General features: G+C 55.5%; 1 protein-coding gene across 1 annotated transcript; it reads right to left on the bottom strand.

Annotated features, from left to right (window-relative positions):
- Positions 1-315: 315 nt before the first annotated feature.
- On the bottom strand, positions 316-12,941 carry LOC137458490 (zinc finger protein 850-like; the record flags this gene model as incomplete). Its single annotated transcript, XM_068169971.1, has 4 exons — positions 316-1,550; positions 2,614-2,657; positions 12,065-12,379; positions 12,632-12,941. Coding segments are annotated over 4 exons (1,807 nt in total), but the record flags the coding sequence as incomplete, so codon positions are not given.
- Positions 12,942-18,946: the final 6,005 nt, after the last annotated feature.

Raw genomic sequence — 18,946 nt, 5'->3', positions numbered from 1 at the left:
TGAACTGGGCACACAGCTCCACCCCATCCCTTGGGAGCAAATGCCCCCAAAATTCGGGCATTGAGGCAGGGATATCTGAAATAAAAGCAAACAGACAGGATTTGGGTAACTTTGGGGTTTTATTATTTGGGTTTTATTGGTCAATGGACAGAGGATTTCTTACCCCAGGGAGACACAAAGCACTGGGGAAGAACCAGACAGACCCTGGCAAAGCCCTGCCTAGCTCCACTGGGAGCTCCAGCTGTGCCAACTCAGCACTGTAATTGTTCTCATCAGCAATAATTGGTGTTCAGATGGGCAGGAGGTGTTTGTTGATGCTGGTGTCCCCAGTCCCTGAGAACTGCAAAGTAAAAAGGGATGATTTTGGTGCTGGAAAGGCCCTCTCAGAAGGGTCATGATTACCCCACAGATTCTAGGTGGATTTATGCCTCCCCTCCAGTACAGGCTGCTCTCTGGTGTGGATGTAGCGGTGCTTGTTGAAGTACTCCATCCGGGTGAAGCTCTTACCACAATCAGCACAGGTGAAAGCCTTCTCACCAGTGTGAGTGCGGCGGTGGCGACTGAGATGTTGCCTCTGGCTGAAGCTCTTCCCACAGGCAGCACAAGTGTAGGGCATCTCACCAGTGTGGGTGCGGCGGTGAGCAATGACAGTCTTCCTGTGGCCGAAGCTCTTGCCACAGTCAGCACAAGTGTAAGGTTCCTCACCGGTGTGGGTGCGGTGGTGTGCAATGAGAGTGCTCCTATGTCTGAAGGCCTGGCCACACTGAGCACAGCTGAAAGACTTCTCGCCAGTGTGCACACCACGGTGCTCTGTGAGGTCTCCCTTCTTAGTGAAGCCCTTACCGCAGTCGGCGCAGCTATACGGTTGCTCCCCGCTGTGGATGAGTTGGTGCCGGATATATTTAGTACTCGTGGTAAAGCATTTGCTGCACTCAGCACAGGGGAACAGATGCTCTCCGGTGTGGATGCGGCGATGGATGGTAAGAGTGGAGATGCGTTTGAAGTTCTTGCCACAGTCCCAGCAGGTGAAGGCCTTCTCCCTGGTGTGGATGATGTGGTGTCGCCTAAGAGTAGAGATCTGCCTGAACCGTTTGCCACAGCTGTCACAAGGGAAGGGCCTCTCTCCAGTGTGGGTGCGGCGGTGCTGGGTGAGATGAGAGTTCCAGCGGAACCTCTTGCCACAGTCACCACAAATGAAGGGACAAGTGCCAGGTTGTAGGCAGAGGTGCTTCACAAGCTCTGAGCTATCTGGGAAGCTCTGCCCACACTCAGGGCACTGATTCAGCTCTTTGGGTGACACTGAGGGACCTGCTCTGGATTCATCCTCCTCCATACATTCCTCCCTCTCATCCTGGTCACCTTCATCATCATCATAATCCTCCTCATCATAGTTGTCATTCTCAGCATCATCCTCCATCTTGTCCTCTTTTTCCTCCTCATCCTCCTCTACCTTGGGACTGCACATTGGCTTCTCTAACTTGATCTCTGGGTGTTGCTTCTTGCCTGGGTCCTTCTGTGAGGCCATACTGCGGGAGGGAGGGGTCACAGCTCTGCAATAGGGAAGATGGAAGCACCTGAGCCCAGGACCTCAAACCCTCAGATCCTGCCTGGGTCATGACACTCCCTGACTCCCAACACCCAGCTGGAGAAGAGAAGGCAGAGGGGACCTCAAACCTTCAGTTTTTGCCACAGTATGGGCACAGACCTCCAATACCTCTGCTGAGACCCCAGGTTCCTGTGATCAGTGCCCTGAGGTACCCTGGGGCTTACAAGTGGTCTTGTCCCACTCTCCTCGAGCCTGGTGGCATTGGCAGGGTGGTTCCTGGCCCAGCCCTGTCCTTTGATCTCCCCTGGCTCAGACAATGGAGGCAGCAGCACTGAACAAGGAACACCAAACCACCTCCAACCTTCTCCCACCACCTTCCAAATCCCAACCCCCAAACATCACCTCCTGCTCACAACTCACCCCAGGAGCCTGGAGCATTCCTCAACTCCCACAACACCTGATGTGCCTCAAGCTCCTGGAGAGGTGAAATATGCTGGGCAGGAGGAGGTGGAGGAGGTTGGGAGCTGCCCTGGGGGCTGGGGTCCTGCTGTTTCCCCACTCTGGGTTTCTTACCTGTTGGGCTGCTCCAAGGGACAGATCTGCAAACTCTGCTCTTCCCCAGCACACAGGGGCAGGGATGATGGAGAGAGGACTCAGCCCCTGGCAGAGAGAATTAAAGGGCTCAGAGAAGAGCGCTGATCTGCAAGGGATGACTCAGCACTGCCCAGGACCAGGCAGCACAGCTCAGCCTTACTGGGGGCAGCTCCCAAGCCCAGCAGCACAGCCACAGCACACTCCCAGGGCAGATCAAGATGGGAGACCTCAACAAGGTTGAGGCCGGATGTGAGGAGGAAGTTCTTCACCATGAGAGTGGTGAAGCCCTGGAATGAGTTGTCCAGGGAGGTGGTTGAGGCCCCGTTCCTGGAGGTGTTTAAGCCCAGGCTGGATGAGGCTCTGGCCAGGCTGATCTAGTGTGGGGTGTCCCTGCCGATGGCAGGGGGTTGGAGTTAGATGATCCTTGTTGACCCTTCCAACCCTGACTGATACTATGATACTATGAGACTAACTGCGGACTCAGCTCCTTGCCCGGCACACAGCCCCCAGCACGCAGCTGCAGGCCAGCACCATAACACAGCTGCCTCCACACAGCCTCTCCCAGCCCTTGCCTAAAGTTTCCTCCCACTGCCTGCCCAGGCCTCTGCTGCCTGCACCTGCCTTTGCCAGCAGGGAGAGCTCTAGCCACAGCACTCCTCCCTGGCCCTGCCCCCACCCCACACACTCTGTGCTCAGCTCTGCCCTGCACACACCTCTCTGCTGCCCACTCCCCAACAGAAGATCACAGCAGCCCTCAGGACACACACAAAGGGAGCTTCATGATCTCTGCAGATGCAGCAAAGGGGGAAGGGACTTGGGCAGCTTCTTGCTAAACATCTTCAGCCCTCACTGGGATGCTGGAGGAGTCTCTGGCTCCTGCCCAAACCTCACACATCCAGCACCCTTCACACACCTGCAGCCCAAAGAGACTCACTGGAAAGGGTTTGGCTTCCTTCTCTCCCTGACCATTTCTCTCAGCTTGCTCTTTGCAGTTCCCTGGAGCTGCCACTCCATATCCCCAAGAGAAAAATGAGGTTGGATGGGATGGCACAGTGCCCATGGGCTGCTGTTCATCTCCCAGCTGACACAGGCAGAGCTGCAGCACAATTCACTCCTTTCACCTCCTCAAATGCTGCCAGATTCTGCCATTTCCTGCACACACATTTGCCATCTGGGCCCTGGATCCTCTCCCCTTTTTGGGGGGACAAGGCCTAATTCCTGCCTGAGCATTCTCAGGCCTTTCCCTCATTCCCAGCACATCCATGGCCCTACTGCCTTGGCTGTACCATGGTCCTGTATCCCCCACCTCCACTGCCACTGCAGCTGGAAGGGTGGAGTGGGAAATGCTGTGGCTGAGGAAGCATCTAAGGAACTGGGCTGGATGCAGCAGCACAATAATGGAAGTGGCCTGAAACTAAAGGCTAGGATCAGCTGGAGGGCTGAAAAAACAGCACCAAGCCAAGGGGGGGTTACAGATGAGGGCTGGGGAGGGACCCTGCAGACACCTCAGGCAGCAGCTGATGAGAGCAAGGGGGACAGAGAGGGAGTGAGACCTCAGGTGACTCCTGCCATGGGGGATGGCTGGGCTGTGTGGCTAGGAGCCCTGAGTGCCTGCTTGGGCTGTGCTGGATGTCAGGAGGGGACAGGGGACTGTCCTGAGCCAGGCAGGATTTGGGGCTTTGAGCTTCTGGGGTCAGCTGCTGCCAGCACCATTGGAGGTAGGAGCCAGGCAGAGCCACACAGCTGCTGAACTAAGCCCTCCCACCCCCTGCAGCCTTCACCCTCCATCTCTCCATCCAGTGCTCCAGCTCCACTCACTTGCTGCCCTCTGAGAGTCCCCAGGGTCCTACAACATCACCTGGGCTGATCTACACAGCCAGTAAGACCCAAGAGAAGCCCCTGGATGACAGCATGGAGGAGAATCCCTGTGGTGGGTGGAAGGCACTGGGATGTCTTACACCAGAGAGTAGAGACCTCCAGCAGGGACAGCAGAGTCCAGAGGGACACCACAAAGTGTCATCTAGCTTAGTTCATTCCCACAAGGCCTGCACTCACTCTCTACAAAGGAACAGCACAGGCTCTCCAGTCTCCTTTGCCCTTCCTCTCTGCTCCCAGGAACAGCTTCTGGGATCTCTCTCTGCAGAGGAGCTTTGAGGCCTTGGCAGTGCTGCCAACTGCGGCCTGCAGCAGCCTGGCTCACCTGGGAGCTGCCTACCAGAATCTGTAACTGCAGCTCTTGGGTATGGGGGAGGAGGGGCAGAGAGGCATGGGGGAGGGGGAAGGTATTTGGGGCCTGGGGTTCTGGCCTGCTTTGGTGGAGCTCTGGAGGAAGCTTTGGCCTAGGGAGGTTGCTTGAGTCCCGTGGCCCAGGCGCACTATGGATTGTTGTGGATTGGATGCTTTGCACTGTAGGATGCAGCTCTGAACAGCACAGCCATGGAAACTGCCCAATTCTATCCAACCCTCTGGCCACAGCTTGGCATCAACTCCTTTCACAAGGCTCAAAGAGAGCCTCTCTGCCTCCTGAAACCTAAGGCAATACCCTGCAGAACAAGTTGGAGGAGCTCAAGGGGACAAGCTGCAGAGGGGGCCCAGGGCAACCTCCTGAGCTTCAACAAGAGCAAGGGCAGGGTCCTGCCCCGGGCCTGGCACAATCCTCACAATCAGGACAGGCTGGGGGAGGAGGGGATAGGAAGCAGCCCTGCAGAAAACCACTGGGGGGTGCTGCTGGACAAGAAGCTGGACAGGAACAGACAGGGGGAGCCTGCAGCCCACAAGGCCAAGGGCAGCCTGGGCTGCACCAAAAGCAGCAGGGCCACAGATGGACAGAGGCCATCCAGGCACTTGGCTCTGCTCTGCTGAGACTTAACCTGTAGTACTGCAGCCAGCTCTGGAGCCCTCAACACAGGAAGGACATGGACCTGATGGAGAGGGTCCAGAGGAGGGACACAAAAATGATCAGGGGCTTGGAGCAGCTCTGCTACCAGGACAGGCTGAGGGAGCTGGAGGTGATCAGCCTGGAGAGGAGAAAAGAAGACTCTGGGGAGACCTAAGAGTGAACTTCTGGTACCTGAAGGGGACTACATGAAGGCTGCAGAGGGACTCTTTGCAAAGCCTGCAGGGACAGCACCAGAAGCAATGGCTTCAAACTAGAGCAGAGCAGATTGAGATTGGAGGTGAGGAACAAGTTCTGCACCAGGAGCCTGCTGGAACACTGCAACAGGTTGCCCTGGGAGGGGCTTGAGGTCCCAGTCCTGCAGAGGTTCGAGGTCAGGCTGGACAGGGCTCTGGGCAACCTGAGCTAGTGCAGGATGTCCCTGCTGACTGCAGAGGGGCTTGGACTGCAGCACCTTTGCAGCTCCCTGACAACCCAAACCACTCCAGGATTCTAGGAGTCTAAGTGCAGCATCCAGGGAGAGCAGGAAGAAGATGAGGCAGAGGAGGACAAGGAAGAGGACAAGGAGGAGGAGAACCAAAATCCCTTCCAAATTCCTCCAAACCTCTGCCAAATTCCTGGAAAGCTCTTCCAGCTCTGCAGAGTTCATTCTGAAGAGAGCTGAGGGAGTTGCTAGGCTCAGGGATGTCTTGCACACTCGGCACAAATGCTCCAGAAGCTTTCCAAGTGCCCTCAAAACCAGCAGCACAGCTCTGCTGCCACACAATGCCAGGCTGCAAGGGACCCCAAGGCTCAGCTGCTCCAACCTTGCCAGCTGACACTGGCCTGGAAAGGAGCTGGCCCAGCCCCCTGCCAAGCTGAGCCTTCCAACTCTGCCCTGCAGGGCAATCCACCACTGCCCTGGGGAGAGGATTCCAATGGCTGACTGGCAGGGAAAAGCTTTTGCCTCTGCAGGGCACTGTGCCACTTCAGCTCAACTCTTGCAGCAGCTCTTTGAGATCTGCCTTTGGAGCACCACAAACTCTGAAGCACTGCAGTGCAAAGCAGCTCAGCTTCAACTTCCAACTGCCTGAACTCTCACATTTTAAATTCAAGACAGGGGCCAAGCTCACACCCAGCCCCCAAGCTCAAGAACCAGCAACTAAGGTCAGAGTCAGCTCCCAAGCACAAGAATCCAGATCAGAAATGCAGAACCAGCCCCCAGGCTCAGAGCCAGCTCCTAAGTTCACATCCAGGCCCCAAGCCCAGCACCAGCAGCTAAGATCAGAACCACTTCCCAAGCTCAGAGCCAGCCCCTGAGCTCAAGAACCAGCAATTAAGGTCAGAACACTTCCCAAGCTCAGAGCCACCTCCAGAGCTCACACCCAGGCCCCAAGCTCACAAGCCAGTAAATAAGGTCAGAAACACATTCCAAGCTCAAGAGCCAGCCACTAAGGTCCAGAACCTAGATCAAAAGTGCAGACTCAGCTCCCAAGCCAGCAACTTAAGTCAGAATCACTTCCCAAGCTCAGGAACCAGCCCCTGACCTCACAGACAGGCCCTGAGATCAAGAACTACACCCCAAGCCCAGAGTGAGCAACTAAGGTCAGAACCCCTTTCCAAGTTCACATCCAGACCCCAAGCTCAAGAGCCCGAAAATACAATCCCTTTTTGGCCCCAAATTGCCTCTTTTTGGCCATAAATTGGCCTTTTCTGGCCCCAAATTGGCCTTTATTGTCCGTTTTTGGCCCCAAATTGGCCTTTTCTGGCCCAAATTGGCCTTTATTGTCCCTTTTTGGCCCCAAATTGGCCTTTATTGTCCCTTTTTAGCCTCCTGTTGGCTCCTTTTGGCCCTAAATTGGCCCCTTTGGGACCCAAATTTGCCCTTATTGGTCTTTTCTGGCCCCAAGCTGGCCTTTATTTTCCCTTTGGAGCCCCCAATTTGCTCTTTTTGGCCCCACATTGGCCTTTATTGGCTCTTGTTTTACCCCAAATTGGCTCTTTTGGGCCTGAAATATGCCTTTATTGTCCCTTTTTTGCCCCAAATTTGTCTTTTCTGCCCCCAAATTGGCTTTTGTTGTCCCTTTTTGGCCCCAATTTGCTTTTTATTGGCCCTTTCTGGCCCCAAATTGGCCTTTTTTGGCAGCAAATTTGTCCCTTTTGACCCCAGATCACCGGTTTTGGACTCTAAATTGCCATTTCTCTCCCCAGATGTCCCTTCCTTGCCCCTTCCTACCCCCAAATTGCCTCTTTTTGGCCATAAATTGCCATTTCTGTCCCCCAAGGTCCCTTCCTGTCCCCTTCCTGTCCCCACCCTGTCCCTCTGTGTCCCCAGATGGGGGAGGAGCGAGCCACAGCCATTGCCCTGATGTGGAAGTCCATCAGCTACCAGTTCACTGACACGGTCACGAGGTCTCCAAGGGTCCCCAAGGTCCCCTCCTGCCCCCCCAGGCCCTGCAGATCAAGTCAGGGGTGGCCCCAGAGCCCCTCAAGGCGACGTCTCCATGGGGTCCTACCACCCGAGTTGGCCTTCCCCATGTCCCCAACCTCTTTCTCCTCCTCCCCCCAACCTCTTTCTCCTCCTCCCCCCAACCTCTTCCTCCTCCTCCCCCCAACCCTTTTGGCTGTCACCAACCCTCTCCCTTCCCCCTCCCTGCTCCCCCCAGGATCATGATCCTGGCGCTCAGCAGGGGCTGTGGCGCCCCCTGCAGGTGCTGAACATGTATGGGAAGGTGGTGGCAGTGAGACACCAGGCTGTGAGCAGGAAGAAGGACAACTGCTTTGCCATGGCCCTCGACTTGGTGCAGAACAACATCCACGTCCAGAGCATCAACAAGGTCATCGACAGCCCCCACTCGGTGCGGCCCTGCGGGGCTGGGGGGGTTGGGAGTCCAGACTTGGTCCTTTGGAGGCTTCTCTTGAGGCTTGGACAAGTGTTGGGGGGGGGGCTGGAGCCATCTTGGGGGGGTTGGAGGCATCTCGGGGGGGCTGGAGGTCTCTAAAGGGGCTTGGAGACATCTCAGGGCTTCGGTGGATCTCGGGGGGGGGGGGGGTTGGTAGCCCTTGGATGCCCCTTGGTTGCCTCTGAGGTGCCCACGAGGTGCCCATGGTGTGTGTTCACAGGCAGCCATACTCTGCACTGCAGCTCCCAGACTCCCAGACTCTGCTGCACAACGGCAGCAGAACCCCAGCCCAGAGCGGGGCCTGGGACCCCAGCAACCCCAACACCCCCTGCAGGTGTGTGCCCTCAGCCCTCCCGAGCCCCCACCCCACCCCCTACCTTCCCCATCTCTCCTGTCACCTCTGCCCTCCCCCTTCACCTTTCCCCCTCCTCACCTCTGCCCCCCCACCTTTGCCCCCCCTCCTAACCTCTCTCCCCCCTCACCTATGCCCCCTGCACTTCAGCCCCTCCCACATCTGCTGCCCCCCCCCCCGCCTCCCCTCCACCTCTGCCCCCCCTCACTTCTGCCTCCCCATCCCCAACCCCTCCTTCATGGCCACCACCAGGAGTGGCCACCAGAGGGCGACCACCCGAGTTGGCCTTCCCCATGCCCCAAACACCTCCAGTGGCTCTCATCCACCTCTAACAGGCCCCAGAGTGTCCCCTAGGCCCCCAAAAGTGTCCCTTTATTGTGGCCTTTATTGTCCCTTTTGGGCCCCAAATTGGCTCTTTTTGGCCCCAAGTTGGCCTTTATTGCCCTTTTTTGGTCCCAAATTGGCCTTTATTGTCCCTTTTTAGCCCCCTGTTGGCTCTTTTTGGCCATAAATTGGCCCCTTTGGGACACAAATTTGCCCTTATTCGTCCTTTTTTGACCAAAATTGGTCTTTTCTGGCCGCAAGCTGGCCTTTATTGTCCCTTTTTAGCCACAAATTGTCCTTTTTTGGACAATAAAGGCCAACTTGAGGCCATTTTGGCACCAAATTGGCTCTTTTTACCCCCAAAAAATCAGCAGTTCAGCTAGGAACTCTCTCGAGGGATAATGGCATAGATAGACATCTGGGCAAGGCTCTTGGTAAGGTTAATCTGTGGATACGCCTTTTAATGGCAGTTGCCCTGAGATACCCTTCCCGAGATGATCTCCCATGGAATCCTAAACCCTGGACTTCCATAGATGAGGGAATTAAGTGTCTGAGAGAATTTGCTGTTAGAGAGCTACTCTATGGTGAACATGAAACTCTGAATCCTGATGACATTCCTGTGGGTACTGGTCTTGCTAAAAAGCTCATCAAGCTTGCTCCTTCTAATTATGCAAACATTCTGGCAAGCAGAATTGTGTCAGGGAATTATGGTGGAGCTCCTCCTACGGTTGGCCAATTCAGTGATCAAATGAGACAACTGGAGGAGAGCATGACACGTGGTTCTTTGGTTTCAGCCATTGAGACTCTGGAAAAACTGAGAGTTGCATGAAGGATCTGAAGGATTCCCTATCCCAATTGGCACAGAGAGATAATTCCAATTCTTCCCCCAGGTGGATACAAGTTTCATCTGTGAGGAACAGACATCCCCCAAGGAGGCCATTCCAAAACAGAACAAACCAAAACAGACCACCAAGGCAGTCACGTAGGACTGTTTGGATAACTCTGCATCTCTCTATGAAGAACTTCTTCCTAACATCCAGTCTAAAGCTCCCCTGGTGCAGCTTGAGACTGTGTCCTCTTGTTCTGGTTATGGTTGCCTGGGAGAAGAGACCAGCCCCCACCTATCTACCACCTCCCTTCTGGTAGTTGTAGACAGCGATGAGGTCTCCCCTGAGCCTCCTCTTCTCCAGGCTAAGCAATCCCAGCTCCCTCAGCCTCTCCTCATAGGGCTTGTACTCCAAATCCCTCCCCAGCTTTGTTGCCCTTCTCTGGACACCTTCCAGCATATCAACATCTTTCTTAAACTGAGGGGCCCAGAACTGGACACAGGACTCACGGTGTGGCCTAACCAGTGCTGAGTACAAGGGCACAATGACTTCCCTGCTCCTGCTGGCCACACTATTCCCGATGCAGGCCAGGATGCCATTGGCCCTCCTGGCCACCTGGGCACACTGCTGGCTCATGTTCAGGCAGCTGTCAATCAGCACCCTCAGGTCCCTCTCTGTTTTGGAGCTCTCCAGCCACTCTGACCCCAGCCTGTAGCTCTGCATGGGGTTGCTGTGGCCAAAGTGCAGTAAAGTTCTCCAGTCTATCAGCAGGCACATGTGTCACATCTCAACTGGTCATTCTCTACTGGCATGTGTGTCATTAAGGCAAAGAAGAGGTCAAAATAACAAAACTATATTTTAACATGTGTGCTGGAGCAGAATGACCTCCCTGCTCCTGCTGGCCACACTGTTCCTGATACAGGCCAAGATGCCATTTGCCTGCTTGGCCACGTGGGCACACTGCTGGCTCATGTTCAGCCTACTATCAACCAGTACCATCAAGGTAGCTTTCTGTCTGGCTGATCTCCAGCCACTCTGACCCCAGCCTGTAGCACTGCATGGGGTTGTTGTGGCCAAAGAGCAGCACCCAGCACTTATAGGGGCTCTGCCTCCAACCACATGGAGGGGAGAGACAAATTGGTTTGTTGGATCACACAGAACCAATGGCCTGGCAAGTTGAAGCCATGAGAGGATAAAGCTTTAGTAGATACAGGTGCCCAGAGTGCTCTGACACCATCAAACCACAAGGGGTGGAACCCTCCTGTGTTTCTGGTGTGGCAGGAGGATCCCCACACCTGGATGTGTTGGAAGCTGAGTACTGGGATGCAAGCCACAGTTTGCTTTCACTTGGAGGCATGGAAGGAGTCACTGGACTCGATTGCCCCAGGGGTGGAAACACAGCCCCAGCATTTGCAGCATTTGGACTGGGCATGGACTGATCCAGACAGTGCTGGAACAGAGTGGAGCTGCAAAGCACCTGCAGTGAGCAGCCCTCTGGGTACTGCAAAGAGACCTCCTGTGGAGTGAGAATGGACAGTGCCTGAGGTGTGCTGCTGATTGCTGCTGGGCATGGTGCAGGTGGCACAGAATGAGGGCTTGGGAATGTCAAAGGTTAACTTGAAAATTTGCTGCCATTACTCCACACCATCCTGCCTCATGCCACCTTCACAGGGACAGTGCTGGCTGGAGCAAAGTACTACAGGGCTTGAAGTTCAGATGGCAACATGGGAGACTTCCTGTTCTGGTTGCTGCTGTTGGGTTCTGGCTCTCAGGTGCTGGCTCTTTGCTGAGGGGGAGGGCTGAAGGGGTTTAACTCCTGGCTGCTGCTGCTTACTGCTGTGTTTCTTTCTGCAAACAGCCTCAGGTCAGTGTGCATTATGGGATCTCATTTGGATTCAACTCTTTTGAGCTTATCACAAGTCCTTATCCCAGCCCAGAGGGTTTTTTGATTCATGTGTGTATTTTTCCCTCACTTCTGTTTTGGGAGGGAACAGACAGCTTAACCTCTTCTCAGCTCTTCAACCTGTTCCAGCCCCAGAGTGAAAAGCCAACAGAAGCTTTCTGAGTTCTTCCAAAGATCTCCATCAGCTTCCCCCACACCTTCCAAAGATTCCAAAAGTCACTCCTAGGACCATCCAAATCCCAAACACCTAAGATCACCTGAAAACCCCTGAAGAATGTCTCTGAGATGCCCCTCAAGACTCCTCTGAGAGCCTCATTGTCCCCTCCCTGAACTGGGCACACAGCTCCACCCCATCCCTTGGGAGCAAATGCCCCCAATATTCAGGCATTGAGGCAGGGATATCTGAAATAAAAGCAAACAGACAGGATTTGGGTAACTTTTGGGTTTTATTGAGACAATTGGTCAATGGACATAGGATTTTTTACCCCAGGGAGACACAAAGCATTGGGGAAGAACCAGACAGACCCTGGCAAAGCCCTGCCCACCTCCACTGGGAGCTCCAGCTGTGCTGACTCAGCACTGTAATTGTTCTCATTAGCAATAATTGGTGTTCCGAAGGGCAGGAGGTGTTGGTTGCTGCTGGTGTCCCCAGTCCCTGAGAAGTGCAAAAGAAAAAGGGATGATTTTGGTGCTCGACAGGCCCTCTCAGAGGGGCCGCAATTACCCAACAGATTCTAGGTGGATTTATGCCTCCTCTCCAGTGCAGGCTGCTCTCTGGTGTGGGTGCAGCGGTGCTTGCTGAGGGATCGCTTCTCGGTGAAGCTCTTGCCGCAGTCAGCACAGGTGAAAGGTTTCTCACCAGTGTGGGTGCGGTGGTGGTAAATGAGAGAGCTCCTACGGCTGAAGGCCTGGCCGCACTCAGCACAGCTGAAAGACTTTTCGCCAGTGTGCACACGACGGTGCTCTGTGAGGTGTACGTTCTGGGTGAAGCTCTTGCTGCAGTCGGTACAGCTGTAAGGTTTCTCACCATTATGGATGAGTTGGTGCTGGATTAATGCAGTACTCGTGGTAAAGCTCTAGCTGCACTCAGCACAGGGGAAGAGATGCTCTCCAGTGTGGATGCGGCGATGGATGGTGAGAGTGGAGCTGCGTTTGAAGTTCTTGCCACAGTCCCTGCAGGTAAAGGCCTTCTCACTGCTGTGGGTGAGGTAGTGTTGCATAAGATGAGAGATCTGCCTGAAGCGCTTGCCACAGTCGACACAAGCGAAGGGCTTCTCTCCAGTGTGGGTGAGGCAGTGCTGGGTGAGACTATAGCGCTGGGTGAAGCGCTGACCACAGTCAGCACAGGTGAACGGTTTCTCTCCAGTGTGGGTGTGGCGGCGATGGGTGAGATGACTGCTCTGGGTGAAGCTCTGACCACAGGCCACACAGACGAACGGTTTCTCTCCAGTGTGGGTGCGGCGGTGCCGAGTGAGATTGCCGCGCTGGGTGAAGCTCTGTCCGCAGTCAGCACAGGTGAAAGGTTTCTCTCCACTGTGGGTGCGGCGGTGCTGGATGAGCTCGGAGTTCCAGCGGAACCTCTTGCCACAGTCACCACAAACGAAGGGCCGGGTGCCAGGCTGCGGGCAGTGGTGCTTCACTAGCTCTGAGCCACCTGGGAAGCTCTGCCCACACTCAGGGCACTGATTCAGCTCTTTGGGTGACACTGAGGGACCTGCTCTGGCTTCATCCTCCTCCATACATTCCTCCCCCTCATCCTGGTCACCTTCATCATCCTCATTATCCTCCTCTTCATAGCTGTCATTCTCAGCATCATCCTCCATCTTGTCCTCTTTTTCCTCCTCATCCTCCTCTACCTTGGGACTGCACATTGGCTTCTCTAACTTGATCTCTGGGTGCTGCTTCTCCTCCCAGCTCTTGTCTGGGTCCTTCTGTGAGGCCATGCTGTGGCAGGAAGGGGTCACAGCTCTGCAATAGGGAAGATGGAAGCACCTGAGCCCAGGACCTCAAACCCTCAGATCCTGCCTGGGTCATGACACTCCCTGACTCCCAACACCCAGCTAGAGGAGAGAATGCAGAGGGGACCTCAAACCTTCAGTTTCTGCCACAGTGTGGGTTCAGACCTTTAATACCTGTACTGAGACCCCAGGTTCCTGTGATCAGTGCCCTGAGGTTCCCTGGGGCTTACAAGTGGTCCCACTCTCCTCGAGCCTGGTGGCATTGGCAGGGGGGATCCTGGCCCAATCTCTCCTGGCTCAGGCAATGGAGGCAGCAGCATTGACCAATGAAGACCAAACCACCTTCAACCTTCTCCCACCACCCACCACATCCGAACCCCCATCACCTCCTGCCACACAACTGACCCCCACAAGCCTGGGGAGTTTCCAAATTCCAACACCTGATGTGCCTCAGAACCCCTGGAGGGGTGAAATGTGGTGGGCAGGAGGAGGCGGAAGAGGCTGGGAGGTGCCCCGGGACTCTAGGATTCTGGGGGCTGGGGTCCTGCTGTTGCCCCACTCTGGGTTTCTTACCTCTTGGGCTGCTCCAAGGGGCAGATCTGCAAACTCTGCTTTTCCACACCACACAGAGGCAGGGATGATGGAGAGAGAGGGACACAACTCCTGCCACAGAGAAGCAAAGGGCTCAGAGAGGACTGACCTGCAATGGATGGCTCAGCACTGCCCAGGACCAGGCAGCACAGCTCAGCCTTGCTGGGGGCAGCTCCCAAGACCAGCAGCACAGCCACAGCACACAGCCAGGGCTGCTCAAGATGGGAGGCCTCAACAAGTGCAGACTCAGCTCCTTGCCCAGCACACAGCCCCCAGCACACAGCTGCAGGCCAGCACCACAACACAGCTGCCTCCACACAGCCTCTCCCAGGCCTTGCCTAAAGCTTTCTCCCATTGGCTGCCCAGGCCTCTGCTGCCTGCAGCTGCATTTGACAGCAGATCATGCTCTGGCCACAGCTCTTGTCCCTGGCCCTGCCCCCAACACCCCCACTCTGTGCTCAGCTCTGCCCTGCACACACCTCTCTGCTGGCCACTCCCCAAGAGCAGATCACAGCAGCCCTCAGGACACACACAAAGGGACCTTCATGATCTCTGGAGGTACAGCAAAGGGGGAAGGGACTTGGGCAGCTTCTTGCTAAACCTCTTCAGCCCTCACTGGGATGCTGGAGGAGTCTCTGGCTCCTGCCCAAACCTCACACCTCCAGCACCCTTCACACGCCTGCAGCCTGAAGAGACTCACTGGAAAGGGTTTGGCTTCCTTCTCTCCCTGACCATTTCTCTCAGCTTGCTCTTTGCAGTTCCCTGGAGCTGCCACTCCACATCCCCAAGAGAAAATGAGGTTGGATGGGAGGGCACAGTGCTCATGGGCTGCTGTTCATCTCCCAGCTGACACAGCCAGAGCTGCAGCACAATTCACTCCTTTCACCTCCTCAAATGCTGCCAGATTCTGCCATTCCCTGCACACACATTTGCCACCTGGGCCCTGGATCCTCTCCCCTTTTTGGGGGGACAAGGCCTAATTCCTGCCTGAACACACCCAGGCCCTTCCCTCATTCCCAGCCCATCCATGTCCCTACTGCCTTGGCTGTCCCATGGCCCTGTGTCCCCCACCTCCACTGCCACTGCAGCTGGAAGGGTGGAGTGGGAAATGCTGTGGCTGAGGAAGAATCTAAGGAACTGGGCTGGAAGCAGCAGCACAAGAATGGAAGGGGCCTGAGACTAAAGGCTGGGATCAGCTGGAGGGCTGAAAGAACAGCACCAAGCCAAGGGGGGGTTACAGATGAGGGCTGGGGAGGGACCCTGCAGACACCTCAGGCAGGATGTGAGGAGAGGAAGGGGGACAGAGAGGAAGTGAGACCTCAGGTGACTCCTGCCATGGGCTATGGCTGGGCTGTGTGGCTAGGAGCCCTGAGTGCCTGCTTGGGCTGTGCTGGATGTCAGGAGGGGTCAGGGGACTGTCCTCAGCCAGGAAGGGTTAGGGCCTTTCAGCTTCTGGGGTCAGCTGCTGCCAGCACCATTGGAGGTAGGAGCCAGGCAGAGCCACACAGCTGCTGAACTAAGCCCTCCCACCCCCTGCAGCCTTCACCCTCCATCTCTCCATCCAGTGCTCCAGCTCCGCTCACTTGCTGCCCCCTCAGAGTCCCAAGGGTCCCACAACATCACCAGGGCTGATCTTTACAGCCAGTAGGTTCCAACAGAAGTCCCTGGATGAGAACATGGAGGAGAATACCTGTGGTGGGTGGAAGGCACTGGGATGTCTTACACCAGACAGTAGAGACCTCCAGAAGGGACAGCAGAGTCCAGAGGGACACCACAAAGTGTCATCTATCTCATTTCATCCCCACAAGGCCTGCACCCACTCTCTACAAAGGAACAGCACAGGATCTCCAACCTCCTTTGCCCTTCCTCTCTGCTCCCAGGAACATCTTCTGGCATCTCTCTCTGCAGAGGAGCTTTGAGGCCTTGGCAATGCTGCCAACTGCGGCCTGCAGAGGCCTGGCTCACCTGGGAGCTGCCTACCAGAAGCTGTAACTGCATCTCTTGGGTATGGGGGCAGGAGGGGCAGAGAGGCATGGGGGAGGGGGAAGGCATTTGGGGCCTGGGGTTCTGGCCTGCTTTGGTGGAGCTCTGGAGGAAGCTTTGGCCTAGGGAGGTTCCTTGAGTCCCGTGGCCCAGGCACACTATGGATTGTTGTGGATTGGATGCTTTGCACTGTAGGATGCAGCTCTGAACAGCACAGCCATGGAAACTGCCCAATTCTATCCAACCCTCTGGCCACAGCTTCGCATCAACTCCTTTCACAAGGCTCAGAGAGAGCCTCTCTGCCTCCTGAAACCTAAGGCAATACCCTGCAGAACAAGGTGGAGGAGCTCAAGGGGACAAGCTGCAGAGGGGGCCCAGGGCAACCTCCTGAGCTTCAACAAGAGCAAGGGCAGGGTCCTGCCCCGGGCCTGGCACAATCCTCACAATCAGGACAGGCTGGGGGAGGAGGGGATAGGAAGCAGCCCTGCAGAAAACCACTGGGGGGTGCTGCTGGACAAGAAGCTGGACAGGAACAGACAGGGGGAGCCTGCAGCCCACAAGGCCAAGGGCAGCCTGGGCTGCACCAAAAGCAGCAGGGCCACAGATGGACAGAGGCCATCCTGGCACTTGGCTCTGCCCTGCTGAGACTTCACCTGCAGCACTGCAGCCAGCTCTGGAGCCCTCAACACAGGAAGGACATGGACCTGATGGAGAGGGTCCAGAGGAGGGACACAAAAATGATCAGGGGCTTGGAGCAGCTCTGCTACCAGGACAGGCTGAGGGAGCTGGGGGTGATCAGCCTGGAGAGGAGAAGACTCTATGGAGACCTAAGAGTGACCTTCTGGTACCTGAAGGGGACTACAAGAAGGCTGCAGAGGGACTCTTTGAAGCCATTGCCTCTGGTCCTGTCCCTGCAGGCTTTGCAAACTAGAGCAGAGCAGATTGAGATTGGAGGTGAGGAACAAGTTCTGCACCAGGAGGCTGCTGGAACACTGCAACAGGTTGCCCAGGGAGGGGCTTGAGGTCCCAGCCCTGCAGAGGTTCAAGGTCAGGCTGGACAGGGCTCTGGGCAACCTGAGCTAGTGCAGGATGTCCCTGATGACTGCAGAGGGGCTTGGACTGCATCACCTTTGCTGCTCCCTGCCAACCCAAACCACTCTAGGATTCTAGGAGGCTAAGGGCAGCCTCCAGGGAGAGCAGGAAAAAGATGAGGCAGAGGAGGACAAGGAAGAGGACAAGGAGGAGGAGAACCAAAATCCCTTCCCAACTCCTCCAAACCTCTGCCAAATTCCTGGAAAGCTCTTCCAGCTCTGCAGAGTTCATTCTGAAGAGAGCTGAGGGAGTTGCTAGGCTCAGGGATGTCTTGCACACTCGGCACAAATGCTCCAGAAGCTTTCCAAGTGCCCTCAAAACCAGCAGCACAGCTCTGCTGCCACACAATGCCAGGCTGCAAGGGATCCCAAGGCTCAGCTGCTCCAACCTTGCCAGCTGACACTGGCCTGGAAAGGAGCTGGCCCAGCCCCCTGCCAAGCTGAGCCTTCCAACTCTGCCCTGCAGGGCAATCCACCACTGCCCTGGGGAGAGGATTCCAATGGCTGACTGGCAGGGAAAAGCTTTTGCCTCTGCAGGGCACTGTGCCACTTCAGCTCAACTCTTGCAGCAGCTCTTTGAGATCTGCCTTTGGAGCACCACAAACTCTGAAGCACTGCAGTGCAAAGCAGCTCAGCTTCAACTTCCAACTGCCTGAACTCTCACATTTTAAATTCAAGGCAGGGGCCAAGCTCACACCCAGCCCCTAAGCTCAAGAACCAGCAACTAAGGTCAGAGTCAGCTCCCAAGCACAACAATCCAGATCAGAAATGCAAAACCAGCCCCCAGGCTCAGAGCCAGCTCCTAAGTTCACATCCAGGCCCCAAGCTCAAGAACCAGCAGCTAAGATCAGAACCACTTCCCAAGCTGAGAGCCACCTCCAGAGCTCACACCCAGGCCCCAAGCTCACAAGCCAGCAAACCAAACCAAACCAGGTTGGAAGAGACCTTCAAGATCATCACGTCCAACCCATCAACCAATCCAACCCACCCAAACAACTAACCCATGGCACCAAGTACCTCATCAAGTCTCCAAATAAGGTCAGAACCACAATAATAACCACAATAATAAGCAAATAAGGACAGAACCACATTCCAAGCTCAAGAGCCAGCCCCCAAGCTCAAGAGACAGCCACTAAGGTCCAGAACCTAGATCAAAAGTGCAGACTCGACTCCCAAGCCAGCAACTAAGGTCAGAATCACTTACCAAGCTCAAGAACCAGTCCCTGACCTCAGAGACAGGCCCTGAGGTCAGGAACCACACCCCAAGCCCAGAGCCAGCAACTAAGGTCAGAACCCCTTTCCAAGCTCACACCCAGACCCCAAGCTCAAGAAACAGCTCCCAAGCCAGCAATTAAGGTCAGAACCACTTTCCAACCTCAGGAACTAGCCCCCAAGCTCCAGTACCAGCAACAAAAGTCAGAGCCAAGCTCCAGAGCCAGCCCCCACAAGCTCAAGAGTCAGCCAGTAAGGTCAGAACCACTTTCCAAGCTCAAGAAGCAGCAGCTAAGATCAGAACCACTTCCCAAGCTCAGAGCCAGCCCCTAAGCTCACAACCAGCCCCCAAGCTCAAGAACCAGTCCCTGACCTCAGAGACAGGCCCTGAGGTCAAGAACCACACCCCAAGCCCAGAGCCAACAACTAAGCTCAAAACCCCTTTCCAAGCTCACAACCAGACCCCAAGCTCAAGAGCCAGAAAATAAAATCAGCACCACTTCCCAAGCTCACAGCCAGCCCCCAGGTTCAAGAACCAACCCCCAAGCTCCAGAACCAGCAACTAACATCAGAACCACTTCCTAAGCTCACACCCAGACCCCCAATCACAGTATCACAGTAGAACTTAGGTTGGAAAGGACCTCGAGGATCATCGAGTCCAACCTATCAACACAGACCCATGACTAGACCATGGCACCAAGTGCCACGTCCAATCTCCCCTTGAACGCCTCCAGGGACGGTGACTCAACCACCTCCCTGGGCAGCACTTTCCAATGATGAATGACTC

Source organism: Melanerpes formicivorus, unplaced genomic scaffold, assembly GCF_026170545.1.
Source record: "Melanerpes formicivorus ecotype bairdi unplaced genomic scaffold, bMelFor1.0.p_v2 SCAF_252, whole genome shotgun sequence".
Taxonomy (NCBI): Eukaryota; Metazoa; Chordata; class Aves; order Piciformes; family Picidae; genus Melanerpes; species Melanerpes formicivorus.
The sequence above is the reverse complement of the archived record's forward strand: the minus strand, read 5'-3'. Positions and strand labels throughout refer to the sequence as shown.